At 51.5% G+C, this 22,925-nt stretch overlaps 5 protein-coding genes across 7 annotated transcripts; 2 read left to right on the plus strand and 3 right to left on the minus strand.

The window, feature by feature from the left end:
* The first annotated feature begins 143 nt into the window (after positions 1-143).
* Positions 144-4,815, plus strand: Tm7sf2 (transmembrane 7 superfamily member 2). 2 transcript variants are annotated; one of them, XM_028771033.1, is made up of 10 exons: positions 144-330; positions 680-876; positions 984-1,038; positions 1,308-1,502; positions 1,583-1,686; positions 3,548-3,667; positions 3,756-3,924; positions 4,134-4,214; positions 4,287-4,409; positions 4,548-4,815. In XM_028771033.1, exons 1-10 carry the CDS (start codon positions 279-281, stop codon positions 4,706-4,708), a joined length of 1,257 nt encoding a protein of 418 aa, XP_028626866.1. In that variant the 5' UTR covers positions 144-278; the 3' UTR covers positions 4,709-4,815. The 2 variants fall into 2 exon arrangements, with proteins under 2 accessions (XP_028626866.1, XP_028626867.1); XM_028771034.1 differs by lacking the exon at positions 4,287-4,409 and having other exon boundaries at positions 145-330.
* A 356-nt stretch (positions 4,816-5,171) lies between these two features.
* Znhit2 (zinc finger HIT-type containing 2) lies at positions 5,172-6,438 on the minus strand. Its single transcript, XM_028771239.1, has one exon. It carries the CDS (start codon positions 6,415-6,417, stop codon positions 5,218-5,220), a length of 1,200 nt encoding a protein of 399 aa, XP_028627072.1. The 5' UTR covers positions 6,418-6,438; the 3' UTR covers positions 5,172-5,217.
* A 2,598-nt stretch (positions 6,439-9,036) lies between these two features.
* Fau (FAU ubiquitin like and ribosomal protein S30 fusion) lies at positions 9,037-10,690 on the minus strand. 2 transcript variants are annotated; one of them, XM_028771144.1, is made up of 5 exons: positions 10,592-10,690; positions 10,274-10,356; positions 10,030-10,174; positions 9,364-9,419; positions 9,037-9,207 (listed from the first exon to the last, which is right to left on the minus strand). In XM_028771144.1, exons 2-5 carry the CDS (start codon positions 10,346-10,348, stop codon positions 9,082-9,084), a joined length of 402 nt encoding a protein of 133 aa, XP_028626977.1. In that variant the 5' UTR covers positions 10,349-10,356; positions 10,592-10,690; the 3' UTR covers positions 9,037-9,081. The 2 variants fall into 2 exon arrangements, with proteins under 2 accessions (XP_028626977.1, XP_028626978.1); XM_028771145.1 differs by having other exon boundaries at positions 10,274-10,353; positions 10,592-10,646.
* Positions 10,691-10,821: 131 nt separating this feature from the next.
* Mrpl49 (mitochondrial ribosomal protein L49) lies at positions 10,822-13,676 on the plus strand. The gene is made up of 4 exons (XM_028770957.1): positions 10,822-10,933; positions 11,500-11,650; positions 13,008-13,132; positions 13,226-13,676. The coding sequence occupies exons 1-4, from the start codon at positions 10,856-10,858 to the stop codon at positions 13,370-13,372; spliced, it is 501 nt and encodes a 166-aa protein (XP_028626790.1). The 5' UTR covers positions 10,822-10,855; the 3' UTR covers positions 13,373-13,676.
* Positions 13,677-14,663: 987 nt separating this feature from the next.
* Positions 14,664-21,789, minus strand: Syvn1 (synoviolin 1). The gene is made up of 16 exons (XM_028770956.1): positions 21,250-21,789; positions 20,301-20,449; positions 19,991-20,083; positions 19,752-19,904; positions 19,611-19,659; positions 19,110-19,213; positions 18,467-18,593; positions 18,274-18,373; positions 18,133-18,198; positions 17,931-18,047; positions 17,688-17,851; positions 17,292-17,420; positions 17,050-17,205; positions 16,781-16,967; positions 15,884-16,035; positions 14,664-15,815 (listed from the first exon to the last, which is right to left on the minus strand). The coding sequence occupies exons 2-16, from the start codon at positions 20,430-20,432 to the stop codon at positions 15,706-15,708; spliced, it is 1,839 nt and encodes a 612-aa protein (XP_028626789.1). The 5' UTR covers positions 20,433-20,449; positions 21,250-21,789; the 3' UTR covers positions 14,664-15,705.
* Between the last annotated feature and the right edge of the window lie 1,136 nt (positions 21,790-22,925).

The raw sequence follows: 22,925 nt of genomic DNA on the forward strand, positions 1-22,925 counted from the left end.
CCTCTTGCCTGCAGGGGCGGGACCTGCCTGGGGTTGGGTTTCAATGCCGAAGCTTCTTAGGCCCCAGCACAGGGCCCGCCTCCCAGCGCTGATTGGCTACTGTGCTGGGCCCAGGATGGGCAGAGGGCGCGTCCATTTAAAGATCACTGAACAAGAGCAGTATCCCCCACCTCTGTGTCCAGACTGATGCAGAGGCTTAACCAGGCTATCGGCACGGGGCGGGCGGTGTTTCCTCGATCGACTTTTGTGAACCATTGTTCCCCGGCAAAGCAGAGATCATGACTTCTCGTGAGGCCTCCCAGGCCCCACTGGAATTCGGGGGGCCGCTGGGTAAATGAGAGTTTGGGGTGGAGGCTGAACCGATGCTACTTAACGGGAGCAGGGTAGGATACAAGCTCTATAGAAGGTTTTTGGGAAGTTTGGCAGAAGGATCCGGTGCATGCGTGTCTGTAGGAGAGGAGGGACCGGTGCTGACAGTTGCACAGCAGGGAGTTTGTGTAGTGAAAGACAGTTGGAAGAACAGGATGGGCTTTGGGAATGACAGGACAGAAGACCAAGATGAAAACCAAGCTAGGGGTATGGCGCTCGGAACCCGCTAAGCAGGCAGGTGACTCAAGGCGCCTGAGGACTTGAGAGAGCTCTGGGGAGCAGTCACAAGACACAGTGACCCTCTCCCCAGGCGTCACAGCGATGCTGATCCTGCTACCTGCCACCATGTTCCACCTGCTCCTGGCGGCCCGCTCAGTTCCGGCGCGCCTCCTGGCCCTACCGGCCTATCTGCCTGGGCTGGAGGAGCTGTGGAGCATACAGGCTCTGCTGCTATTGTTCATCTGGCTTGGCCTACAGGTGGCGCTCTACTTGCTGCCTGCACGCAAGGTGTGTGTGCTCTGTTTTAACACACCAGGGAGGAGGGAGGATGCAGGGAGGGCTGGACCAGGGGGAAGGTCTCCGTATCCCTTATAAAACCTGCCCTGTACCTGCAGGTGGCCGAAGGGCTAGAACTGAAGGACAAGAGTCGCCTGCGCTACCCTATTAATGGTGCCTGGGGTTTTCCCTCCTCCTCCCTGCATCCGAGTTACACGGGTTGGGTCGGGTTTCAAGGGTAGTGGGAGGTTTATGTACTAGCTCTGACGACATGTTCCCCTATGGGGATCTTGTTGTGCTTCCACCCCTTTTGCTGCTACTCAGCTCCAGGCCAGTGTCCTCCCAGAACTCTGTGTGTGTGTACGTGGGTGTGTGGGTGGGTGGGTGTTTTGGCTGTGGAAGTATGCAAGCCAATCCAGGGCTCACTCTGTGCTGTGGTTCAGGCTTCCAGGCTCTGGTGCTAACAGCCCTATTGGTGGGGCTGGGAGTGTCTGTTGGGCTGCCCCTGGGGGCACTCCCTGGAATGCTCCTGCCCCTGGCCTTTTCGACCACTCTCACCAGCTTTATCTTCAGCCTTCTTCTCTATGCGAAAGCTTTGGTAGCTCCTGCCTCGGCCCTGGCTCCTGGAGGAAACTCAGGTGAGAAGGGTCCCAGTGAGGTAGGGGTGAGGTAGGTGGGATGCCTACCTGTTGTGCCTTCACTCTCCGTTGTTCCTCAGGAAATTCTGTGTATGACTTCTTTCTGGGACGGGAGCTGAACCCTCGCCTCGGTTCCTTTGACTTCAAATATTTCTGTGAGCTGAGACCTGGCCTCATCGGCTGGGTACGCTGGGCATACTGGGCTTAACTGTGCTGGTCTTGGGCCAGGAGAAGAGCAGAGTGGGTTAGCATTGCTGGGTGGACAGCACTCATCATTCATACATTTGCCAGTATGTTGCTGTGCTATAAACCCATGGTTTTGCTTTAATATTAAGACAGAGAAAGGTTTTGATACCAAATCTTTAAGAGACATAGAGAGGACATTTGGCTAGCACACATAAAGCCCTAGGTTCCAACCCTAGCACCACAAAACAATCTATACAGCATGACAGTGATGACAGGTTGTGTGGGGGAAGCAAAGCAGGCAGAGAGCTGGACGAGCACAGGCAGCTTTGGATGTAGCTGCCAAGGACAAAACTGACTTCCAAAACAGCTAAGGAGAGGCTTGAGGACCAGGCAGCTGCCTCCAGGGGTTATGGGATTTGACACGTTGTCACTGGTGGCTTTGACAACATACCAACTCTTCTTGTATTAAGATCACACATACATGGGTGGTGGCCGGAGAGCTTCAGAGGGACTCAGACAGGCTCCTGCGTTCCCCATAGAGAAGATCCTTCACAGCGGCAGGAGTGCCAATGTCCGCTGAATCTGAGTTGGGGTTTGGTTTAGTTTTGAAACAGGTCTCACTAGGATAATCCAGACTAGTCTCAAAATCAAGGTCCCTTCCACTTCCCTCAGCTAATCAAGTAACTAGGATTACAGTTACTGTAATCCCTTACTATAAAGTTACATTTTCTTCTGAGACTGCTTATATGGGCTGGGTATAGTAGGCCATACCTTTAATCCCAGCACTCCAGAGGCAATGGCAGGCCAGCCTGGTCTGTATGGTTCCAGGTCAACCAAGGCTATTTAGTGACTCTTTTTTTTGTTTTGTTTGTTTGTTTTGTTTTTTTGGTTTTTTTCGAGACAGGGTTTCTCTGTGTAGCCCTAGCTGTCCTGGAACTCACTCTGTAGACCAGGCTAGCCTCAAACTCTCGAACTCAGAAATCCGCCTGCCTCTGCCTCCCAAGTGCTGGGATTAAAGGCGTGCGCCACCACCACCCGGCTTTTTTTTTTTTTTTTTTTTTTTTTTAAAGAAAATACCACATCAGTATTACTGAAGAAGCTACACTCTTCAGGCCATTGGAGCTACTAAAATGAGGGTACAAAGCCAGGCAATGGCGGTACACACCTTTAATCCAGCACTTTGGTAGAGACAGGTGGATATCTGTGAGTTCGAGGCTAGCCTGGTCTACAGAAGAAGTTCTAGGACAGCCAGGGATATACAAAGAAACCCTGTCTTATAAAGAAAAAGAAGAAAAGGGAGAGGAGGAAGAAGAGGAGGAAGAGGAAGAAGAAGATGCAAAGTTTAGGTTCATAATAAGCCAGTCCTTTTTCTTTTTTTTTTTCTTTTTTTTTTTTTTTTGGTTTTTCGAGACAGGGTTTCTCTGTGTAGCCCTGGCTGTCCTGGAACTCACTCTGTAGACCAGGCTAGCCTCGAACTCTCGAACTCAGAAATCCGCCTGCCTCTGCCTCCCAAGTGCTGGAATTAAAGGCGTGCGCCACCACCGCCCGGCAATAAGCCAGTCCTTAGCTGTACAAACATATTAGTTTTTCAAACAAGAACTCAAGGCAGGGCCCTGACTATTCCTATTTTTCACACAGGAGTGGGGAAGTGAACTTTAGCAAAGATACATATTCTGCCCAAGTGACAAAGCTCAGGTTCAAAAGCCAGAGTTTTAAGTTAAGACAGAGTTGCATGCAATCCAGTGTCTTGTGAGTACAGGACCTGGATCCAGTCAACACAGACAGCTGAAAGGAAGGGAGAGGTTGGGAGTGTTCTACTCAGATGCTCCCATTCAGACAATGGCCCTTACTTCCCTTAGGTCTTCATTAACCTGGCCCTGCTGATGCAGGAGGCGGAGCTTCGGGGGAGTCCTTCACTGGCTATGTGGCTGGTCAATGGCTTCCAGCTGCTGTATGTGGGTGACGCCCTCTGGTATGAGGTGAGGCTAGATTGGACAGTGGGAGGCAAGCAGGGGATCCTGAGTATGTCATCTGGACTAAGCCAGTGTCTGGGGCATGTTCCTGCAGGAGTCTGTCCTCACCACCATGGACATAATCCATGATGGGTTTGGCTTCATGCTGGTCTTTGGAGACCTAGCCTGGGTACCGTTCACCTACAGCCTGCAGGCCCAGTTCCTGTTGTACCATCCACAGCCTTTGGGGTTGCCCATGGCCTTGCTCATCTGCCTCATTAAGGGTCAGTAGGAGGGCCCTTCATTTCCCCTTCCCCTTCATTCATACTTTATTCAGTACCCATCAGGTAGGTCCCAGGCTCTGATGCTCCTCTAAGGCTGGGAGCTGGCTCCTGGGTATCATAGCAGAGCCTGGGATTTGGATAGGCTTTTGGTCAGTGCTAGGCAAAAGACCGGGACTCCCACCTCACCACCTGCTCATACTTTCCCTCAGCTGTTGGTTACTACATCTTTCGAGGTGCCAACTCCCAGAAAAACACATTCAGAAAGAATCCTTCTGACCCCAGTGTGGCTGGTGAGTTGGGCCTTAGAGGTTATGGGTGAGATGAAACAGCAAGGCTGTGGTTCCTTAGCTGTCTTTCTCTAGGTCTTGAGACCATCCCTACTGCCACAGGGAGGCAGCTGCTGGTGTCTGGGTGGTGGGGTATGGTTCGACACCCCAACTACCTGGGAGACCTTATCATGGCTCTGGCCTGGTCCTTGCCCTGTGGTGAGTGGGTTTTGGAGTGGGTCGGTGTGCCTGGTGGGGATAAAGGGCCTATGAACCCTGACACCCTGTGTACCGTTAGCTGTGAAAGCCTTTATGAGCTGAGTGCTGGTGCTTGACCATGCAGCCTCTTCCCTACAGGGCTATCCCACCTGCTGCCCTACTTCTACGTCCTCTACTTCACTGCATTGCTGGTGCACCGCGAGGCCCGAGATGAGCAGCAGTGTCTCCGAAAGTATGGCCATGCCTGGCAGGAGTACTGCAAGCGTGTGCCTTACCGAATCATACCCTACGTGTACTGAAGCAGATCCATCGAACCAGTTCTCGGCAGGGGATGGTCAGCCCCAAAGAAGAGGGTTACAGCAGAAGGAAATTATTTTTCCCTGTTGAATAAATGTTTTCAACCTTTGCTGTTTTTCTTCTATCCTGCAGACAGTGACTTGAGACTTGGGAATGACTAGTTGACTAAGGAAAGCCTAAAAGTGGTTTGTGGGTCCAAAAATCTGAGTGAGACAACTGGTTACTCTCAGAAATGGGCACTTCAGGCCTGGGGGATGTTGCTCAGTTATGGAGTGCTTGTGGACCACGCTGGAAGCCTTTGCTATTCAGCACTGTGAATATTAGTAAGGTGGCTAACACTGTAACCTGCCACTGTCAAGGTGGGAGGCAGATCAGAAGTTCAAGGTAATCCTCAACTACACACCAACTTCAAGAGAAGCCTAGGACAGGGCACCATCTTTAAAGAAAAGAAAGGCACTGCCAACATTTGGGCAGACCAGACACATCTTTATTAATGACATGGATACCCAGCTCAGCCAGGGAGCTCCTCAATGAGAGTCCTTGGAGAGGGTGGTACTGGGCCTCCCCAAAGCCGTTCTAGCTCCCCAGTAAGGGTTGCTATCTCCTCAGCTGTCACAGCATGGGCTCGGTGGGCTCTGGCACAGTCTAGAGCCAGGGGTGTGAGGGCAGCCTCATTTTCGTTGGTCCAAGCCAGCAGGAACTGGCACTTCTTCCGAGCCCGGTAAAGGCGATCTCGCTCTTCACCATCCACAGCCTGTTTCCGGGCTCGTCCCAGGGTCTGCGCCAGGTGCCCCAGTGCTGTCAGCGTATAGCCTTTCTGATTGACAGGACCCTCGCCCAGCAGGATGCGGGCAACTTCTTGCATAGCACCCCGCGTACCCAGGGGCCCAGGTGGGTGCTCGCCCGCTTCCAGAACGTGGGCTGCAGCCTGAAGGGCTTCCTCTGTAGAGTCAAAGACTTGCTGGGCTCCCAGGGCCCCAGAAACATCGAGCAGAGTGGCACAGAAGTCAGAGAGTAGCACGTCGTCATCCCCTCCATGATACAGGGCGAGAGTATGAGCGTAGGCGAATAGCACATTGGGCAGCTGGAAGCGCACCAGTGGCGATGGCGGGCTGTGGCTCAGACTGGCCAGTGCAGGGATGCGGGCAGGGAATGCGGGCGGTCTGGAGACACTGGAGTCTTCAGCAAGTGGCTCAGCAGCGGCGGCATCGTCCACGGGTTCCAGCGCGGTCCTCGCAGGGGCGGGCTCTGGCTCCGCAAGGTCACTGCTTGCCGCATGATCCAGTTCCTCCAGAAAACGTGGGCCGGTTCCGCGGCCCCACCACCAGGGCCGCCACGGAGGCAGAAGGCGTCCGGCTTCGCCACGGCTCAGCAGCCGCTCGAATGCTGCCTTCTCAGCCGGCGCTAAACGGTCCCAAAGTCCAGAAAGACCGCCCGGCCGCGTGCCCGGCCCGAGGCCTGCTTCCTCGGGCTCATCCTCGGCCTCGCGTTGTTCACGCAGCCGGCGTAATGCGCCCGCCAGACGGCTGGGCGAAGCGCTTCGGCCACGGAGCTCTCGCAGCACTTGATCGCGGTAAAAGTCTTCGGCGCAGGCGCCGTGCGCCCGGTAGCAGCGCAGCGAGCAGTAGGGAGCGTTGCAGCGCGGGCAGGTGTAGCGCGCTGGAAGCGCTTCCCCGGCCGGGCAGAAGCCGCAGAGCCCTGCGGGCTCCATGGAAACTGGTGCGGCTTGTCCCGTACCGGCTCCGCCACTTCCGGCGCTTCTTTGGCTATTTCCGCTTTTGTGTGCGTGTTGTGGGTGGAGGGAGGCGTAGCCTCCTTTCGACACATTTCTGACTTCTCTGTAAGTTCCTCTTTGAGCAAGCGCAGAAGTCGTCCAAGCACTACCCAACACGTTGGCTAGTGGAGTTCAGAAAAATTGTGTCGCTAATCCCAGCTTGTTCTTGGTGGTTGTACCAAATTGTGCAAAAATAAAACTACCTTTTAAATAACAAAACCAACCACCACCACCAAACAAACAAAACACCAGGGTTTTAGCAGGGCATAGCGCCGCACCCCTTTAATTCCGGCACTGGGTTGGCAAAAGTAGGCTGATTTCTGTGAGTTAGTGTGTTCCAGGATAGTCAGAGCTACATGGTGATGCCCTATTTTGAAAACAAAAGGCCAACAAAATAACAACAGACAAAAATAAATTAATAAACCAGACTTTTTTTTTTTTTTTTTCGAGACAGGGTTTCTCTGTGTAGCCCTGGCTGTCCTGGAACTTACTCTGTAGACCAGGCTGGCCTCGAACTCAGAAATCTGCCTGTCTCTGCCAAGTGCTGGGATTAAAGGTGTGTGCCACCACCGCCCAGCTAAACCAGACATATTTAACAAATCTGCAGTTCAAAATACGTAACATAATCATATCAAATTGAGGCCAGCCTAGGCCTACGTGAGACCTTGTCTCAAACATAACCAAAACACAACCAAACAATACATGAGCAAATAGACAAAACAACCTCCCTCGAGTTGTGTTGAAATTCAGTTTGTATTATGAGGCATATTGAGAGGTAGATGGGTCAAGTGCTCTGTCTTAGTGGATAATCCACTCATAAACTAGTAGGGCGTGCCTGTGACAGAAACGCTGTATGTTAGTGTCCAGTCATAATGGAAAATGGACTAACACAAATCCAAAAGCTGTCTGGCAAAGCCTGTGGAATCTGTATCTTCCCAATAACACTTGTCAGATCTTTGTAGTTCAGCTCTTTGGTTTCCAGTCTCATTATTGAAACCTTCTCTGTTACCTTCTAAGGGTGTCTTTGCTTTTTTTGTGAGACAAAGTTTCAAGCTCAGGCTGCCCTCAAACTACCTACGTAGCAGGGGATGATCTTGAATTCATCTTCTTGCCTCTGCCTTCCCAGTATTGGGATTACAAGCTTACATACTAAGACTTTCCTAGGGACATTCTTATGAAAACAAATGCCAATTCTCCAACCCTGTACAGCACTTGGGGTTTTATGGCTACCACACTTAACTGTTTTCAAGTTAGGGTTTCTGTCTAGCTCTGGTTGTCCTGGAACTCACTCTGTAGACCAGTTTGTCCTCATCCTCAAGAGGCCTCCCTGCCTGGGATTCAAGTCCACCACAACCCAGCCATAGGCTGATTTTCAGTGCGGCTTTGGCTCAACTGAAACTATGAAGACCACACTGACCTCAAACTCCTTCCCAATGCTAGGATTAAAGGATTAAAGGTAATGTGCCACTACTCCTGGCTCAATCTCTCATTTTGTACTTTTTCTCTACAAAGAGCCTGAGTTGGGGACATGAGTTCCTGCATTTAAGACTTGAATACTACTTTTTTTTTAAAAAAGATTTATTTTATTTATGAGTACACTGTAGCTGTCTTCAGACACAACAGAAGAGGGCATCAAATCTCATTACAGATGGTTGTGAGCCACCATGTGGTTGCTGGGATTTGAACTTAGGACCTCTGGAAGAGCAGTCAGTGCTCTTAACCACTGAGCCATCTCTCCAGCCCCCTGACTTGAGTACTAGTTAAGCCTGGTGTTTACTCACACCAGTAATACCAGCACTTTGGAGGTTCAAAAGCAGCCTGGCCTTGAGTTTCAAAATAAAATTCAATCATGAACTTGCCTCTAATTCCTGTCAACCTGAGTTCCATCCGTACTGAAAGATGTACTAACCCCCACATGAATATGGGGACATATCCACACCCGTTATAGAAAAGTCACCATCTACAATGGGCCAGACACTGGTCTCAAAGCATCAGACGCTGGAATGCATGGAGCAGCCTTACTCCATGGTTATTCTAAGCAGTAGGTTACAAACACAGATGAGCAGAATGGGGTCCAGGAGTGGAACCATTAATCAGTCCTGTCACAGTAGTGATTAAGTTAGGCCGGGTAAGATTTAAATGCCAAGGTAGTAAGGTTATACTGGTTCCTAAAGCTGGGGGATACCAAGCTCTGTGTGCTTTGGACTTTTGAGACTATAGCTGGAATTCAGGGAAGATTATTCCCTTCTACCCCAAACCCTTCCCTCTTCCATTGCTGCCCTGACAACACAAAAGCCTTGTCACTAAATCTGGTTCGTTGAAAAAAAGGTCTCTCCATACCCGTGGCTTTCCTGAACTCACTATGTAGACTAGGGTGGCCTTGAACTCAGATCTACTTGTCTCAGCCTCTCATTGCTGGAACTGAAAGGCATGTGCACTGTCATAACCTGAAGCTAGCCTTTGTGGTGGTGGATTCTGATTTACCCTTCCTGATGACCAAGGCATTTCACTACCCTCAAATTGGCCACCATCTTACAAATAAAGAAAGCATAAGAAGCCTGGGCAAAGTGGCTTTATTACGTGGCAGGGTCACAACAGGACTTAGGAATTAGCATTAGGGCCCTTCTTCTTGCCAAAGGTGGGCACAACATTGACAAAGCGTCGGTTGTACTGCATTCGCCTCTTGGCCCGGCCTGTCTTCTTCTTCTTCTTTTCCTGTTTGGCCACCTGGGAAAAGGAAGGACTGATCAGACCTTGGTTGACCTCTCCCACCCCTGGCATCTTTCCCACCAGCTCCTCTCCATAAATAGAACAGGAAATCCAAAGGTCTTCACTTTGCTGTGACAGAAAGAAACAAAGTCCAAACACGAATCCTGTGCTTACCTTGGGAGTCTGACCCCTCACTTTTCCAGCACGAGCCAGGGAACCATGGACTTTACCTGCGTTGGGGGTGGGAGGAAGGCAGGAGGTGAGTGGCAAGGTCACACTGAGGGCAGCTCCTCCCCCTCAACTCTTGAGCTTTTTATTGACAAGTTGGGGCCGACAAAGAATGAAACATAGGTGTACAGATTTAGAGACAGGGTCACAAAATAGCTGTCCATGGATGTCACAAACAGTTTATGCAATTCTGAGGGTTGACAGATACTAAGGCAAGGACTCTACAAACCAATCCATACTCCTAGCTACATTTTACACACAGAACAAGGACAGGAGCACACTGAGAACCTAACAGACCAGATTTTATTATTACTTTTGTTTTGCCTTTTTTCTAGGCCACCTCTGTATAGCCCTGGTTGGCTTAGAACTCACAGTGATCTGCCTGCCTCGCTGCCTCCCAAGTAGTAAGATTAAAGGCAGGCTACCACCAGGTTTCAAAATTTTAGGGAGAATATAAAAAAAAAAAAAAATTTAGGGAGGACACTGTGAACTATAGTCTGGTTAAAGACTTAAGTATCAGTATGATCTAAAGTCCCGAGAAGGCACAAGTGTACCAGAGAAATGGTCTAACTACAAACATTCCATTAACTCACACTGGAAAAAACCACTCACCTCCCAGCATGCGGCCTGCTACTTCCAGAGTGGTCAGGGCCTCTACACCACACTGGCCTAGGGTGGCTTCATCCTCCAGCGGCGAACCTGCCAGAAGCACGACTTGATCTTCGGGGGCAATGCCTTCCAGTGAGGCCACATGAGCCTAAAGGCAAAAAAAGGGGCAAAAGTAGACAAATTTTCCCTGTGGGCCTAGGAATAATGGAGGACAGTTAGGCGGAATCAAGGATCATTACATACTTACTTTGATCTGGGCGACCGTCTCCTGGCCGGTCACTTCGAGGGTGTGTAGTTTCTGGGCGCGGACAAAGAGCTGCATGTTGGCTACTGAAGAAAGAAAACCTTGTGAGTGAAGATAGGAAGTATCCCAGGAGAAAGACCGGGACATGGGGGCAGGGGATTGCGCGGTCTCACATGCGGAAGGCCGGGCTCGCCAGGGAACCAGATGAAGACGGAGAGAAGGTAACAGATCCGCTCTTATATTTTGCCTTCCCCACACCCTCTGAGCCCGAGGACAGCTTGCTACCACGCGTTCCAGACTCAGCAGTTCCCCGTATCTCACCTAACCCGCGGACACCGCTGCTGCTACCGCGAAGATGGAGTCAAGAAAGAGGAAGAAGCGGGGACGCGCACGTCCTCGCCGCCTGCTGCGTGTTACGTCACTGCTGCGCGACCGCGCGGGTCGCTGGTTGTTTGTACCGCCCATCGCCGTCCTAGCCCGCCCCTTACGCTTTACGCAAGCGTCCGTTCCTTGTGGGCTGCGCGCGCAGAAGGAGGCGGGCGAATCCGGCTGCGCGCGCAGATGACATTCAGTTGACGAGCCAAGATGGCATCAACTGTGTTCCGGGTGGCTTTGCAGGACTGGAGGAGCTGCGTCCGGTGGAGCTACGGGCGTCGGCAGCTGGTGAGAGTCTGGAGGTCAAAAGGCTGTGTGCGAGCTTCACTGTTATTCATGACCACCCTCAACTTCGTATTCCCTCACGAGGCCTTAGTTTTCCTGTTTACTCCACTTGATACTTGTCTGTAGGGTAAATGCAGGGTCGGGAGGGCAGGTGCAAAGCCTGGACTGCACTTGCAGAGTCTGGGTTTTGGAATGTGGTTGCTGCATCCCTCGAGTTGGTTAAGACCGAGAGCAGCTAGCTGTATGTTCTCGCTCGGTGCCTGGTTGGTCAAGCATGTCATTTGGAGTTAAGAGTTTCAACACCACGTTCAAAGAAGAATACTGCATTGGTCAATCGTATGATTAATCGGCTTTTCAGGAATATGCACGTTTGTCAATTGAGTCCTGAAGAAGTCTTGGGATTATGACTGAGAGTTGTTTTTACAGTCCTCCCCCCTACCCCAGTCCCCCGGTATCATGTACAATGGAAAATCAAAGTCTGGTGCTTTACCAGTTCAAGTCTTTACTTTTTAAAACTAAAGTTCATCTGTATTGATTAAAGGAAAGATGTTTTGTTTGTTTTGCCTTAGAGCCAGACCCAGAGGCCTCCTGATAACCCCGGCTTTGTGGAGTCTGTGGATGAATACCAGTTTGTGGAGCGCCTGTTCCCCCCTACCAAAATCCCAGAGCCACCAAAGCATAAACATTATCCCACACCTAGTGGTTGGCAGCCTCCTAGAGGTGAGTTGAACGATAGAGGCTTTGGACTTTCCAGTGGGCTTAGAAGATCTAAGAGGGTAGGAGGGTTTAGTACACCCTATGTTACTGGAATGAAGTCTTCTCTTGTGGTGAAAAAGCGGAGAAGGCCTTGTGTTTGGAGTTCTCTTCTTTCAGTCCAACTGACCATGTGTAACAGAATACAGCTTAGCAGACAGGCTCTGGAGCACCTGTTTTGAATTTGCCTATGTCCTTCATTGTTGGTGTGACTTCTTTAGTCATTTAGCTTCTCCTAACCTCAAATTCAGCAAAATGAGTATCATGTGCTCAGTATGTAAAACCTTAACAGAGTCCAGTGTGTGATGATGTTTGTAAAGTCTCATTGCCAGTACAAGGTTTAAGTCAGTTGGAGCTACAGAGAGACTTTGTTTCAAACAAACAAACCAAGGGTGCTGAAGAGATTGCTCATCAATTAAGAGCACTTGCTCCTCTCCCAGTGAACTCAGGTTCAGTCCCCAGCACTCACCCACTTGGCAGCTCATAACCATGTGTAACTCCAGTTCCGGGTAATCTGACAGCCTCACACAGACATAGATGTGTAGGTAAACCAGAAATTCAAATAAAAAACAAAAAGAACCCCTTTAACTCCGATCTCTTTTTTCCAGAATTTGTCAGCCTCACTGGGTCAATGGGAAAGAAGAGAGTAGTCCCCAAGGAGGGGGGTGTCCCAGAGATGCAGAGATGTATACACTCTAGTAAACTGGTTTTATTTGTTTTTAAAGAAGCGTCTGTGTAACCCTGGCTAGCCTGGACTTTAATCTGTAGATCAGATGGCCTCCAAACTCAGAAATTCCTCTGCTGGGATTAAAGGAATGTACCTTTAATGTCATGCCTGCCTTCATTGGTTTGCTTGTTTGTAGATAGGGTTTCTCTGTGTAGCTATTTGTAGACCAGGCTGGGATCAAACAGAGATAACACCTGCCTCTGCCTCCAGAGTGCTGGGATTAAGCCAACATGCCCAGCTTCTGACTTCTAGGCATGAATAGTTGTGCCCAGCTTTTTTCTTCTTGAGCATTTAGATGGTAGCAGGTCTGTGTGGGGCCTTAGAGGACCAAGGGAAAAATTCAGCCTTGACTTTGAACTGAAGGGCAAAGGAGATGTTCTGATCTGAAGGCTGGGGCAGTCTTGTCCAGCAGGCCTATAATCCTAGAACTTGGGAGGTGGAGACAGGAGGATTGCAAGTTCAAGGTCTTAGCTACATGAAGAGTTTGAGACCAGCAAACCCTGACAGAGCCCTTTGCAGCTTTTGTGAGGGGAAAGGCCTTGGTTGAGGTGGACGAGGCTATAATAAGCTGGCTGTTTATACTGTGTCGCTGTATAGATCCCCTTCCCAACTTGCCCTACTTTGTTCGGCGCTCTCGGATGCACAACATCCCTGTCTACAAGCAGATCACACATGGCAACCGACAGATGACCTTGATTCGGAAGGTGGAAGGTGACATCTGGGTAAGTGGCTAGGGTATGTACCTGATTCTTCCAGGGCTGAAGGGGTAGGGTCCTGTCATTAGAAACTGATGACTGGAGTTTCTTTTTCTCCAGGCTCTACAGAAGGATGTGGAAGAATTTTTGAGCCCACTGCTGGGAAAGACACCTATCACCCAGGTTAATGAGGTGACAGGTACTCTTCGAATTAAGGGCTACTTCGATGAGCACCTTAAAGCCTGGCTGCTTGAGAAAGGCTTCTGAGGCCTGATGGTCAGCCCATGTGGCAGTGCTCTCTACAGACTGGCATCCAGAGAGGAAGTGGATTTGAAATGGGACACAAAGAACAGAGTTTAGTACTTAGGATGAAAGAGCTTTGAGAGAAGGTCTTGCTCTCATACAGGGAAAGCAGACCTGTATGTACAAGTGTCCACTTGAGAGCTGTCCAACATGGGAGGACATAGCAACACTCAAGCTAACAAAGGCAGACATTAACTGCTGTACAGATAATCCTCTTGTGCATTGTGTGGAAGCATCACCTGTCAATAAAAAGCTGATGGCCAGTGAACTGAGGCAGGATTAGAATGTGGGAACTCTGACAGGGAGATTGGAACTCTAGGAGATAGTTGGGAGATTGCCCCTGGACTCTGAGGAAGCAGCAGGATATATGAAACTGAGGAGCGGTAACTAGCCATATGGCAGACATAGCATAGTTTAAATGGGTTAAATGCGTTATGGACTAGTGGGAACAAGCCTAGTTGAAGGCCATAAGCATTGTACATATAAATAAGCCTTTAAGTCATAATTTGGGAACTGGGGCGCCAGTGTAAAAGCCCAAGACTACAAACTGCTGTCCCTTTATAAACTGGTACAATTCTTTATGTCAGCCATTCTGGAAGCAACCACTCAAGCCTGTTCTGGGGGCTTCCCAGGATAGACCCATCAGGGAATCTGTCCTTGGGCTGGAGCTTTTGCTGTAGACAGGGTGTATTGGAAGCTATGGGAAACATGACACAATACAGGACAATAACATGGACTGGAATGGATGAGACAGACAGACAGGAAGATATCTTATATACAGAAGGTTTGAAGACAAAATGTAAGCCAGGTGGTGGTGGCGCACGCCTTTAATCCCAGCACTTGGGAGGCAGAGGCAGGTGGATTTCTGAGTTCGAGAGTTAGAGGCTAGCCTGGTCTACAGAGTGAGTTCCAGGACAGCCAGGGCTACACAGAGAAACCCTGTCTCGAAAAAACCAAAAAAAAAAAAAAAAAAAAAAACCAACAACAAAATGTAGACCTTTCCCTTCTGGCGTCCACTCCACCAGCCTCATGTCCAACCCACCATTAAACTGGCTAAACAATGTTAAACAGCGTGTTCAGAACCTGGCTACTCTGTCTGACCTCAGACCTAAGGTAGAGGTACCAACCTCCCAGTGCTCGCTCTCTAGTTGAATGATCTCAGCATTCTAAGCCTAGAAACTGCAAGCCATTCCTAAATCTACAGACTGAGCAAGGAAAGAGCCCAGCCCTGAAGCTAGGTGACAAGTTCCACCAGTCATTAATGCAAGTTTTTATTTAGCTGTATATACAATTTAAGCTATTAAAATTTATACAATATTTACAAATTAAATAATCATCTGAAACTCTCCAGAAACTCCTGTAACACAAAACCAAAAGAAGAAAGCAGCAGCTAGGCCTTGGCTCCGTGGTCCCTGCCTGGCCCAGAGCATGTCTAAACTACAAAGTCCAGGGACCTAGCTCCACACCTGCTCCTCCTTCCTGGGGTCAAGCATTCAAATTCAAAAGATAAAATGTAAGCCCAAATGTATTTCAGTAGGTACAGAAATAGTTCCAATCCTGAACTCAAGTCCCACAGGTTGGAGGTGGCCTGCCTTGGGTTCTGGGGACAGTGGTTTAAGGAGCAGCACACACCCTCAGCCAGGCCCACCAGGCAGTGGCTGCTGGGTGAGGATGGGAAAGAGGCTGGGGAGGAGCAGGGCAGGGTCCCTCAGTGCTGCCTGCCTGTGTCCCACCCCCGGCACTCCTTTCCCTGAGTTGTGTGGTTACCGGTAAGACATGGAAATGCCACAGGGCTTAGGGGGCACAGCCACCATCACAAAGGGGGTTCTGGGAAGACTGGGGTAGAGGAAAGAGGCTGGTACCAGTCTTGGCAGGAGGGTAGGGCAAGGTCCTGGTCTGTCTTCAGCCCCTCTGGGTTTCCACACTGGGAACAGAAGCTAATACTGTTCGGCACGGCAGCATGGTCCCATACTCACAAGCAGGACTTGGAGGGGCTTCACCTTCTCCCAGAAAGCATGGGAGAGAAGGCTTACCAGAGATTCAGCTTCTACTTTCAAGGCCCCAGTAGAACATGGCAGAAGTGGAGGAGGAAGGTTAGAGCTGACTAACATCCCCATGGCTGCCAGGGGAGCTGGGGATGGATCAACTGGAAGCCCAGACACTTCTTGATCCTCAGAGATCCTGCCTTTCTCAACTGGGGTTATTACTCCCTGGTGCAAGCAGAGAGGGAGCTGGCACTTGGTGGCAGGATGTGTTCCAGTGAGGGCCACTAGAGAGCAGGGCCAGGCTGGGCAGTGTCAGTGGGCAACAGGGGACTCCAACTTCTGCAGGCGACGCCGGCGGAGTTCTGCAGCATCAGGCTCTCCATCCTCAGGAAGCTCCTCTGCAGTGCCCACTGACTCGGGAGCTAGGAAGAGACATCAGAAGTGAAGCCCAGAGAACTCTTCATCCCACCCCTAAAGGTTACTCACTTACCAGAAGATTTTTCAGCTTCAGGAATTGGTGGGGAAGCTCCTGGGGATGGGGTAGGAGCCTCAGAGCCGGAGAGGCTGGTGGAAGGGGCAGCAGATACCACTGTAGAGGAAGTCTCTTCAGTGGGGTTCACTGAAGTAGCTGGCCTGGGGGGCCTGGCAAGAGAAGGGACAAGAGGCCTGACCCTGGCATTCTGAGCTGCATAGATTCTCCTGCCACCCACCCAGCACCACAAGCCCTACAGTACAATCTCTAAGGCAAGCTGGCCTTGTGAAGAGTAGGCGGAAGTGAATAGGTGGACTGGATTATCAGGTGGGTCAAGTGATTCGGCCCTGTGGATTCTAAGTCACCTGCAGGCAGACAGCTGACACTTTCCTGTCATTCTTCCATCTCCACTGAGAGGTGGGCACTATAGAGGGTGTTTACTGAGCAGGTCAGAACACTCAAGCCTTGGACTCCAGCTTCCCGCCAGCCCTCTGCACATGTCACCTATGACTAGGAATTTGATTTTTATCCTAATGTACAGGAGTCTTCAAGCAAGTGATGACACTAGCACTGGAACATGAGTCGGGCTGGCTTCAGGTGACTGTTTTCTGCTCCCTCAGTGTCAGCACTGGCAGATGTGTGACGTGATGAGCTATAGCAGCGAATGTCAGGAATAATTTCAGCTTAGAAAAAACAAGTAAATTTCACAATGAGCTTGCTAATAAATTGACCCTACATGGCTATGATACACTTCCTGGAACGAAGGATGAAAGCAGTAGGCGTGGCTAAGAGCTCTTGAGCATGCCTGTAGACAGGTGGCTTGAGGCAACAGAATGTATTACAGGGTACACGGAAGACAAGTGTCAAAAACTACAAGGGGTCTTTGTGAGCTCTACTAGAATCTGGCATGCGTACCCCAGGGAGGCCAGCACAGTGAGGTACTGGTTGATCTGCAGCATGGCGGCATCCAGTAGTGTGTGTATGTTGCGCAGACTCTGTAGCCGGGCCTCCAGGTGCTGTCGCTCATGGCCCTCCAGCGCCCGGAGCTCCTCTGGGGTTAGGCCAGCAAAGCCCGCAGGGGGCACAGGCATTGGGGGGAAGGCTGGCAGGAGATACAGAGGTCAGTCTGAGCTACCTGGGCCTCACCTCTTTACCCTAAACATCCCAGATAGTGGCCAACTTACCAAAAGGTGGAGGCAGAGGCATACCTATCCAAGGAGGAGGGAAAGGAAAGCCAGGAGCAGGACCAGCCTCTGGGCCAGGTACAGAGCCAGATGCTGGGGCAGAAGTACTGGTGCCAGCAGCTGTGGTGGTGGCTGTTCCACTGGGCCGAGAAACAGCTGGCAAAACGCAGAAGGAAGTCAGTCTCCAGGTCTCTAGATCTGACTTTGCCACCCCCAGCTGTCTTGGCATGCAAAAGGCTCACCTGCACTGGTGGATGGAGGGGCCGCAGCCTCTCCTGAGCTTGGGGGAGGTGGGACAGGTGGAAAGGGACCCATTGGGGGCCACAGTGGGAACATGCCTGGAGGAAAAGGAGGCAGGAGGCCCTGGGGGACTGCAGAGATAAAAGCAGTAGTGAGAAGAGGGGTGGGCTGACAGTTCCACCCCAGGCAGTGCGCTTGGCTACTAGGAGCTGTCCCCCACTCTGGCAGGCCCTGCTTACCACTCATCATTTGTCTATGTCCCATCTTCTCACCCCTTCCCACCCAGATGAGCTTCTGCAGAGTAGACAGTTGGGATTCCCCAGCATTGTCGGTACCCAGCCCAGGCAAGTACCTGAGGACAAGGAAGGTCCTCTGTGGGCAAATGAAGGACCACTTACAATTAGGGGGCTGTGGCAGCAGTGGTGGGGGATGAGGGGCAGGGGGTGGTCCTTGGTCAGCAGGCTCAGGAGGTGGTGGTGACTGGGCTGGCAATGATGCCCGCAGGACATCCATTCGGCATGTTGGGCAGGTCTGCTGTCTCTGGAACCAGGAGCGCAGGCAGCTGGGGGTAAGATCAGGCAGTGTCAGCAGATCCCCATGAGCCTGTGCCCACGATGCAGGTCCCCCAGACCTTCTCCCACCTCGTGTGAAAGATGTGGTTGCAAGGCAATCTCTTAGCACCGGTCACCATTTCTTCTCTGCAGATGATACAGACATTATCCATTGCCTGGAGCTCCTCGGGGGTGGCATCCGGGTACCTAAGTTAAGATGGCAGAAAACATGTCAAGACCAGAACTGGGAGCAAAGGGAGTTTGGGAGAGTAGCCAGAATAAGCCCACTTACAGTGTGTTCATGTTGCGGATGGCTCGGCGAGACATGATGGCATCTGTCACAGCTTTCTTGAACTGCCTGAAGAGACAAGTCAGTGAGTGTAAGACATGGGAGAGTTCAGTCTGAGAAAGTAAAGGGCAAGGCTGGACTCACCTCATGGCCAGGTACATGGGCCTAATGGCAAAGAGCGGAAATGTGTGCACCTTGATCATGATGGTCATGAAGGCCATATAGAGCAGGACCTTGATAAAGCCTGAGGAGCAAGGGGAGACCGCAGCTGGCCAAGGGCTGGCAGACACACCGAGGGATGCTGCTGTGGGTCAAGAGAGGCCCAGGATCCTGTTACCTGTAAACAGCTCTGTGTAGAGCATGTATACGGCCTTGTTGTCCCAGGGGTTCTCGCTCTGGAGGTCCACAGAGTGCAGCACATACTTGATGAAGATGGTAAGCACCATGGTCATCAGGATGGCGTACTAGGGAGGGAAAGGAAGCGGGTGTGAGCACCAGCTCCCCCTGGCCCAGCCAGGCCCAGGCTTCAGGACAGCAGGCACAGTGATACCGACACAGCTGGGGTCCTACTGACTCAACCTCCAATGTGTTAACTGTCATCTATAACAACATAGTTTGTTGATTATCAGATGTAACTCATGAGCACAGCACAAGGGCTGGCACGTGGTAAGCACTCAGCAAATGTGAGCTGGACCAGGTCTCCTGGGTGATCTACCCAGTAATTTTCTCTTTTCCATTCATAGCCAGCTGTGGTGACATCAGCCTCCAGGAAGGCTTGCTAAGGTGCTCAGGTCAAGGATCTTCTATGCCATTCCAGCCTTTGTGTCCTTTTGCAGTAGCCTAGAAGTGTATGAGGGTGGCCAGGACTAAATGGCAAAGGCTCTCTGGTGGCCAGTAAGGGGGTCCTCAGGAGTCACTTGTAGGACTGCTCACAGCACACACAGTACCATCACAGCTTTGTTCCCCCAAACTAGCTTTACCTCAAAGCCAAATACCAGCTGCACAGAGGCCCCACGGGTCAGGATGCTATGATAAGCGTGGCTGACGAAGAGGAAGTCCAGGATACCCAGGAGGAACATAAGAGCTGTGGATACCCCAAATGGAGGGACGTGAGGTCAGCAGAGGCCTGACAATGGCTTCCTGCTCTAGGACAGTCCCACCCTCATGTGCAACATGGCCACGGACCTCGCCATCTACTTAGATGTATACCAAGCGGAATCAGCCCTCTGGGAACTACTTTTGCCCAGGCAGGGTGTTGGGGCAACCCAGGCCCAGGGGAGAAGGCAGAGAGCTGAGTGCCCAGGCAGTTAAGAAGCTCTGGAGTGGAACAGAGTAGAGACTATGCAAATTAACTTCTTAAATTATCTTTCCTGTGCAGCTGTGGACTGAGGGGCAGCCAGGGCTCTGGGTACTGGCTCAAAAGTTTTGACTTTTCGCATTCTACTCCCTCAGTGGCCCCTTTTCCTTTAAGTCTCACTTACAGACAATGCGGCAGTGGAACAGCCAGGAGATGTTGGGGCTGCGTTCCATCTGAGGCAGAGCAGAGAGGGACACCATCAAGATGGTTGGGGTTGCCCCATACCCCAGTCCACTGGCATGCCCATCCGCCACTCCCAACTCACAAAGTCCACACGGTCTTCAGCCAACCAATGGAAACACTTGAGGAAGAGAAGGAGCGTAAAGAGCGCCACGAAGCGAGGGCTGAAGTCATCCCGAAAAACGGTGAAGGCCAAACAAGTCTCAGTGACAGCGTACCAGGACCGTTCCAGTAGGTGCTGTGGGGTGAGCAGGGGATGATATGGAACCCAGTCATTGTGTGCCTGGCTCTGGACCCTGTCCTTTGGGGCCACCAACATATTACCTCCATCTCTGCTGCCCTCAGCTGCCCAAAGAACACCTTGCCCATCACCTTGCCCAGGAGGAAGACAAGGACAAAGGCTTGGATGTACAGGACCTAGTGAGGAAAGGCCGTGGATGGAGGTCATTTTCTGCTTTCCTCTACCTGGGGCTCATCATTCTGACAGGTCCCCAAGACTGTCACAGATTATTCCAAGTTAGGCAGCCAGAGGCTATTTCTCCCTTATTTCTATGACATGTAGCCCCATTTCTGCCCCAGGTAGACGTCTCCTTCCCTCCCTGGGCATTCCTCCTTCCCTGAGCCCTGAACTCACTGCCATGCTGGGGCTGGACTTGGTCAAATACACGACAGTGGGGTAGAACTGGTGTTTGAGGTAGTAGGCATGAGCCACCACTGCCCCGGTCAGCGCCAGGCTGGCCGCCATCATCACTGCGGTGCGGAACATTGCCCTGGCCCAGAGACCTGCACAAGGAAAATGACATTTGTGATAGCCATACTGTGCAAACCTAGCACCTGGCTGAGTGTAAGGGTAAACATTCATTTCACCGTGACAGCCATTAGATTCAAAATAGCATATACTCCCTGTTTCACAAACTAGAAACTGGGACTCAAAGGGGTTAGAGGCTCACACTGGATGCAAGGCTTGGAACTTGAGTCAGTCTCATTTCAAATCTAGGAATCTTTCCATGCTGCCTGCCAAGACACCTCCTCTAGGGAGTCAATGAGGCAAAACAGCAATGTTGAGAAGAGGGGGGCTGCCACCACTGACCCTCTGAAGAAGCTGGGATGATAGGCTTTAGAGGCGGGAATGCTGGGCCCGCCAGGGGTGGAGGAGGCAAGGTGCAGAGGGCACAGCTTGAGAAGGCAGCACCACCAGTGACAGCTGTGCCAGGGTGGTCAGCGCAGACGCGTGCCCAGCGGGGTACGTCAGTCTGGAACCCTGGCGGCCCCCCAGCAGTGTCCACTCCGAGAACCGGAGAAACGGCCGACTGCCAGGGTGCAGCGGTGGGATGGAGAAGCACTCAGGCTGCCTCACATTCGCGCACCTGTGAACGCTAGGAGTTGCGAACCTCGCAGGCGGGCCCGGCCTCTGTTACGGTGGCCGCGCCGCCGCCTGAGGTCTCCAGCCATCTGACAGGCCGAAAACTGGCGGCGGAACGCAGCGGGGGTGTGGGCTGATCTCAGTGACCCCAAAGGGCAAGGTCCTAGACGCCGACCCCCCAACCCCAACCGCAATCTGGACCAGACTTCGGTCCACTCACCAGGAGCCCAGCGCCGCGAGCACACTCAATCACCGCGACTGCGGCAGCCGCTCTGGTTAACAACACTCCCCACCCCCTGCGAACCGGAACTTCGGGGGTAAGACACCTCACTTCCGGCGGCGCGGGGCGCGGCGGAGCGGACCGTACCAAGTACGCTTTGCGCGCACCAATTTCGCCCGCGCTTTTGGGGCCCGTGCGCAGGCAGCCGGAACGAGCAAGAGACGTGCTGTGTGGTCGCGACCAAGAGGGCAGCGGGGGAGGGCTGAAGCCCCCCACTTGCCAGTCACCGTTGTAGAATCACTACCCTAAACTCCTCTAAGACTACGGCTAGTGCCTAGAAGATGGGGCATTCCGCGGGCCAAGCCATTTGGAGGGGTGGCAGGAGCAAGCAAGGGCCAGAGTTTATGTCAAGCATGAAAGAAATAAAATGTGTAAGCGCCTTATTCCAGGGATAGCTACGACACGGTAAGGAGTAAAGTGTTTCTCGAAAAAACGATTCAGAAAAAACAGATATATGTCTTCCCAGATCACTTCTCCCCAACGCAGGTTGTGTAGGAGTGAGTTTGTTCCCGTGGCTACCGCTGATTGGTTGCGATAAAGTTACGCGGACCAATGAGGAAAGAAAAGAAAAATTTCTGGCCTATAGGGAAAGAAGAGCAGGTGAGTGGTTGCTAGGGTCAGTAGGCAGAGTTGCCCTGGACTGCCACCTACCACAGCTGGCTGCTAGCAGAAAAAGCGCAGTCGGTAGGCCAGGGATCCCTATCCCGCCTGGGAGAACGCTTACTGCGCCCGCAAAAGGAGCAGCACTTGGGTGTGTCTGGACTGACAGGAAGCAGAGCGCCAGTTATTGCAAGGTTTAGGTGGAGAGCTCTGTGCGAAGACGTTGACTTTTCAACACCCCAAAAGCTCAGTGTGAGTTCATCCCTGAGAGAGCCAGACCCTCTGTTCAGAGCTGTTTCTGTCTGGTAGGACTTAGGCAAACAGAATGGAGACTTACAGCGTCCACCTCATTACCGTTTGGGAATCAAACCCTTTCATAGGGGTCGGATATGAGATATCCTGCATATCATATATTTACATTACAGTTCATAACAGTAGCAAAGTTACAGGTATGAAGTAGCAACGAAATAATGTTACGGGTGGGGGTCACCACAACATGAGGAACTGTATTAAAGGGTCACAGAGTGAGTGACTGTCTGCCCCTCTCAGTCCCTGTGCTCTTGGTCTCAGCCATCTTCACCACCTGTTGACTTTAAGTCCTGAGTTGGCTCTCCTCTTCTTCCCATTCTGCTGGTTCCCTTGAATCCTACAGACTCAGCCTCCCGGATTCTTGAAAGTCTCCTAAGTGTTGTGGCAACCTCCCCTCCCCCAGGTATATATCTGTCTCACTTCCTCTGTCCATCTTTTTATTTAAGTTCTGTCCATGTTGGCCTCTTTTCTTACAGCATCTCTTCTCCTATGGATTCAACTTCCCTGGCCACAAGATGGCGAGGGTTCCCTTGTCTGGACTTCAGCTCAGGTCTACCCGACCTTTGAAATCATGTAGTGAGTAGAGCATAGTGGCCCACTCCTGTAATCCCAGAAAATTGGGAGGCATGAAGATCACCATAAATCTAAATAGCCTAGGGCTATAGAGGGAGAGCCTCTTTAAAAGGAGGGGATCTCTATGTCTTGAG

Source organism: Grammomys surdaster, unplaced genomic scaffold (genome assembly GCF_004785775.1).
Source record: "Grammomys surdaster isolate TR1022 unplaced genomic scaffold, NIH_TR_1.0 205, whole genome shotgun sequence".
Lineage (NCBI taxonomy): Eukaryota > Metazoa > Chordata > Mammalia > Rodentia > Muridae > Grammomys > Grammomys surdaster.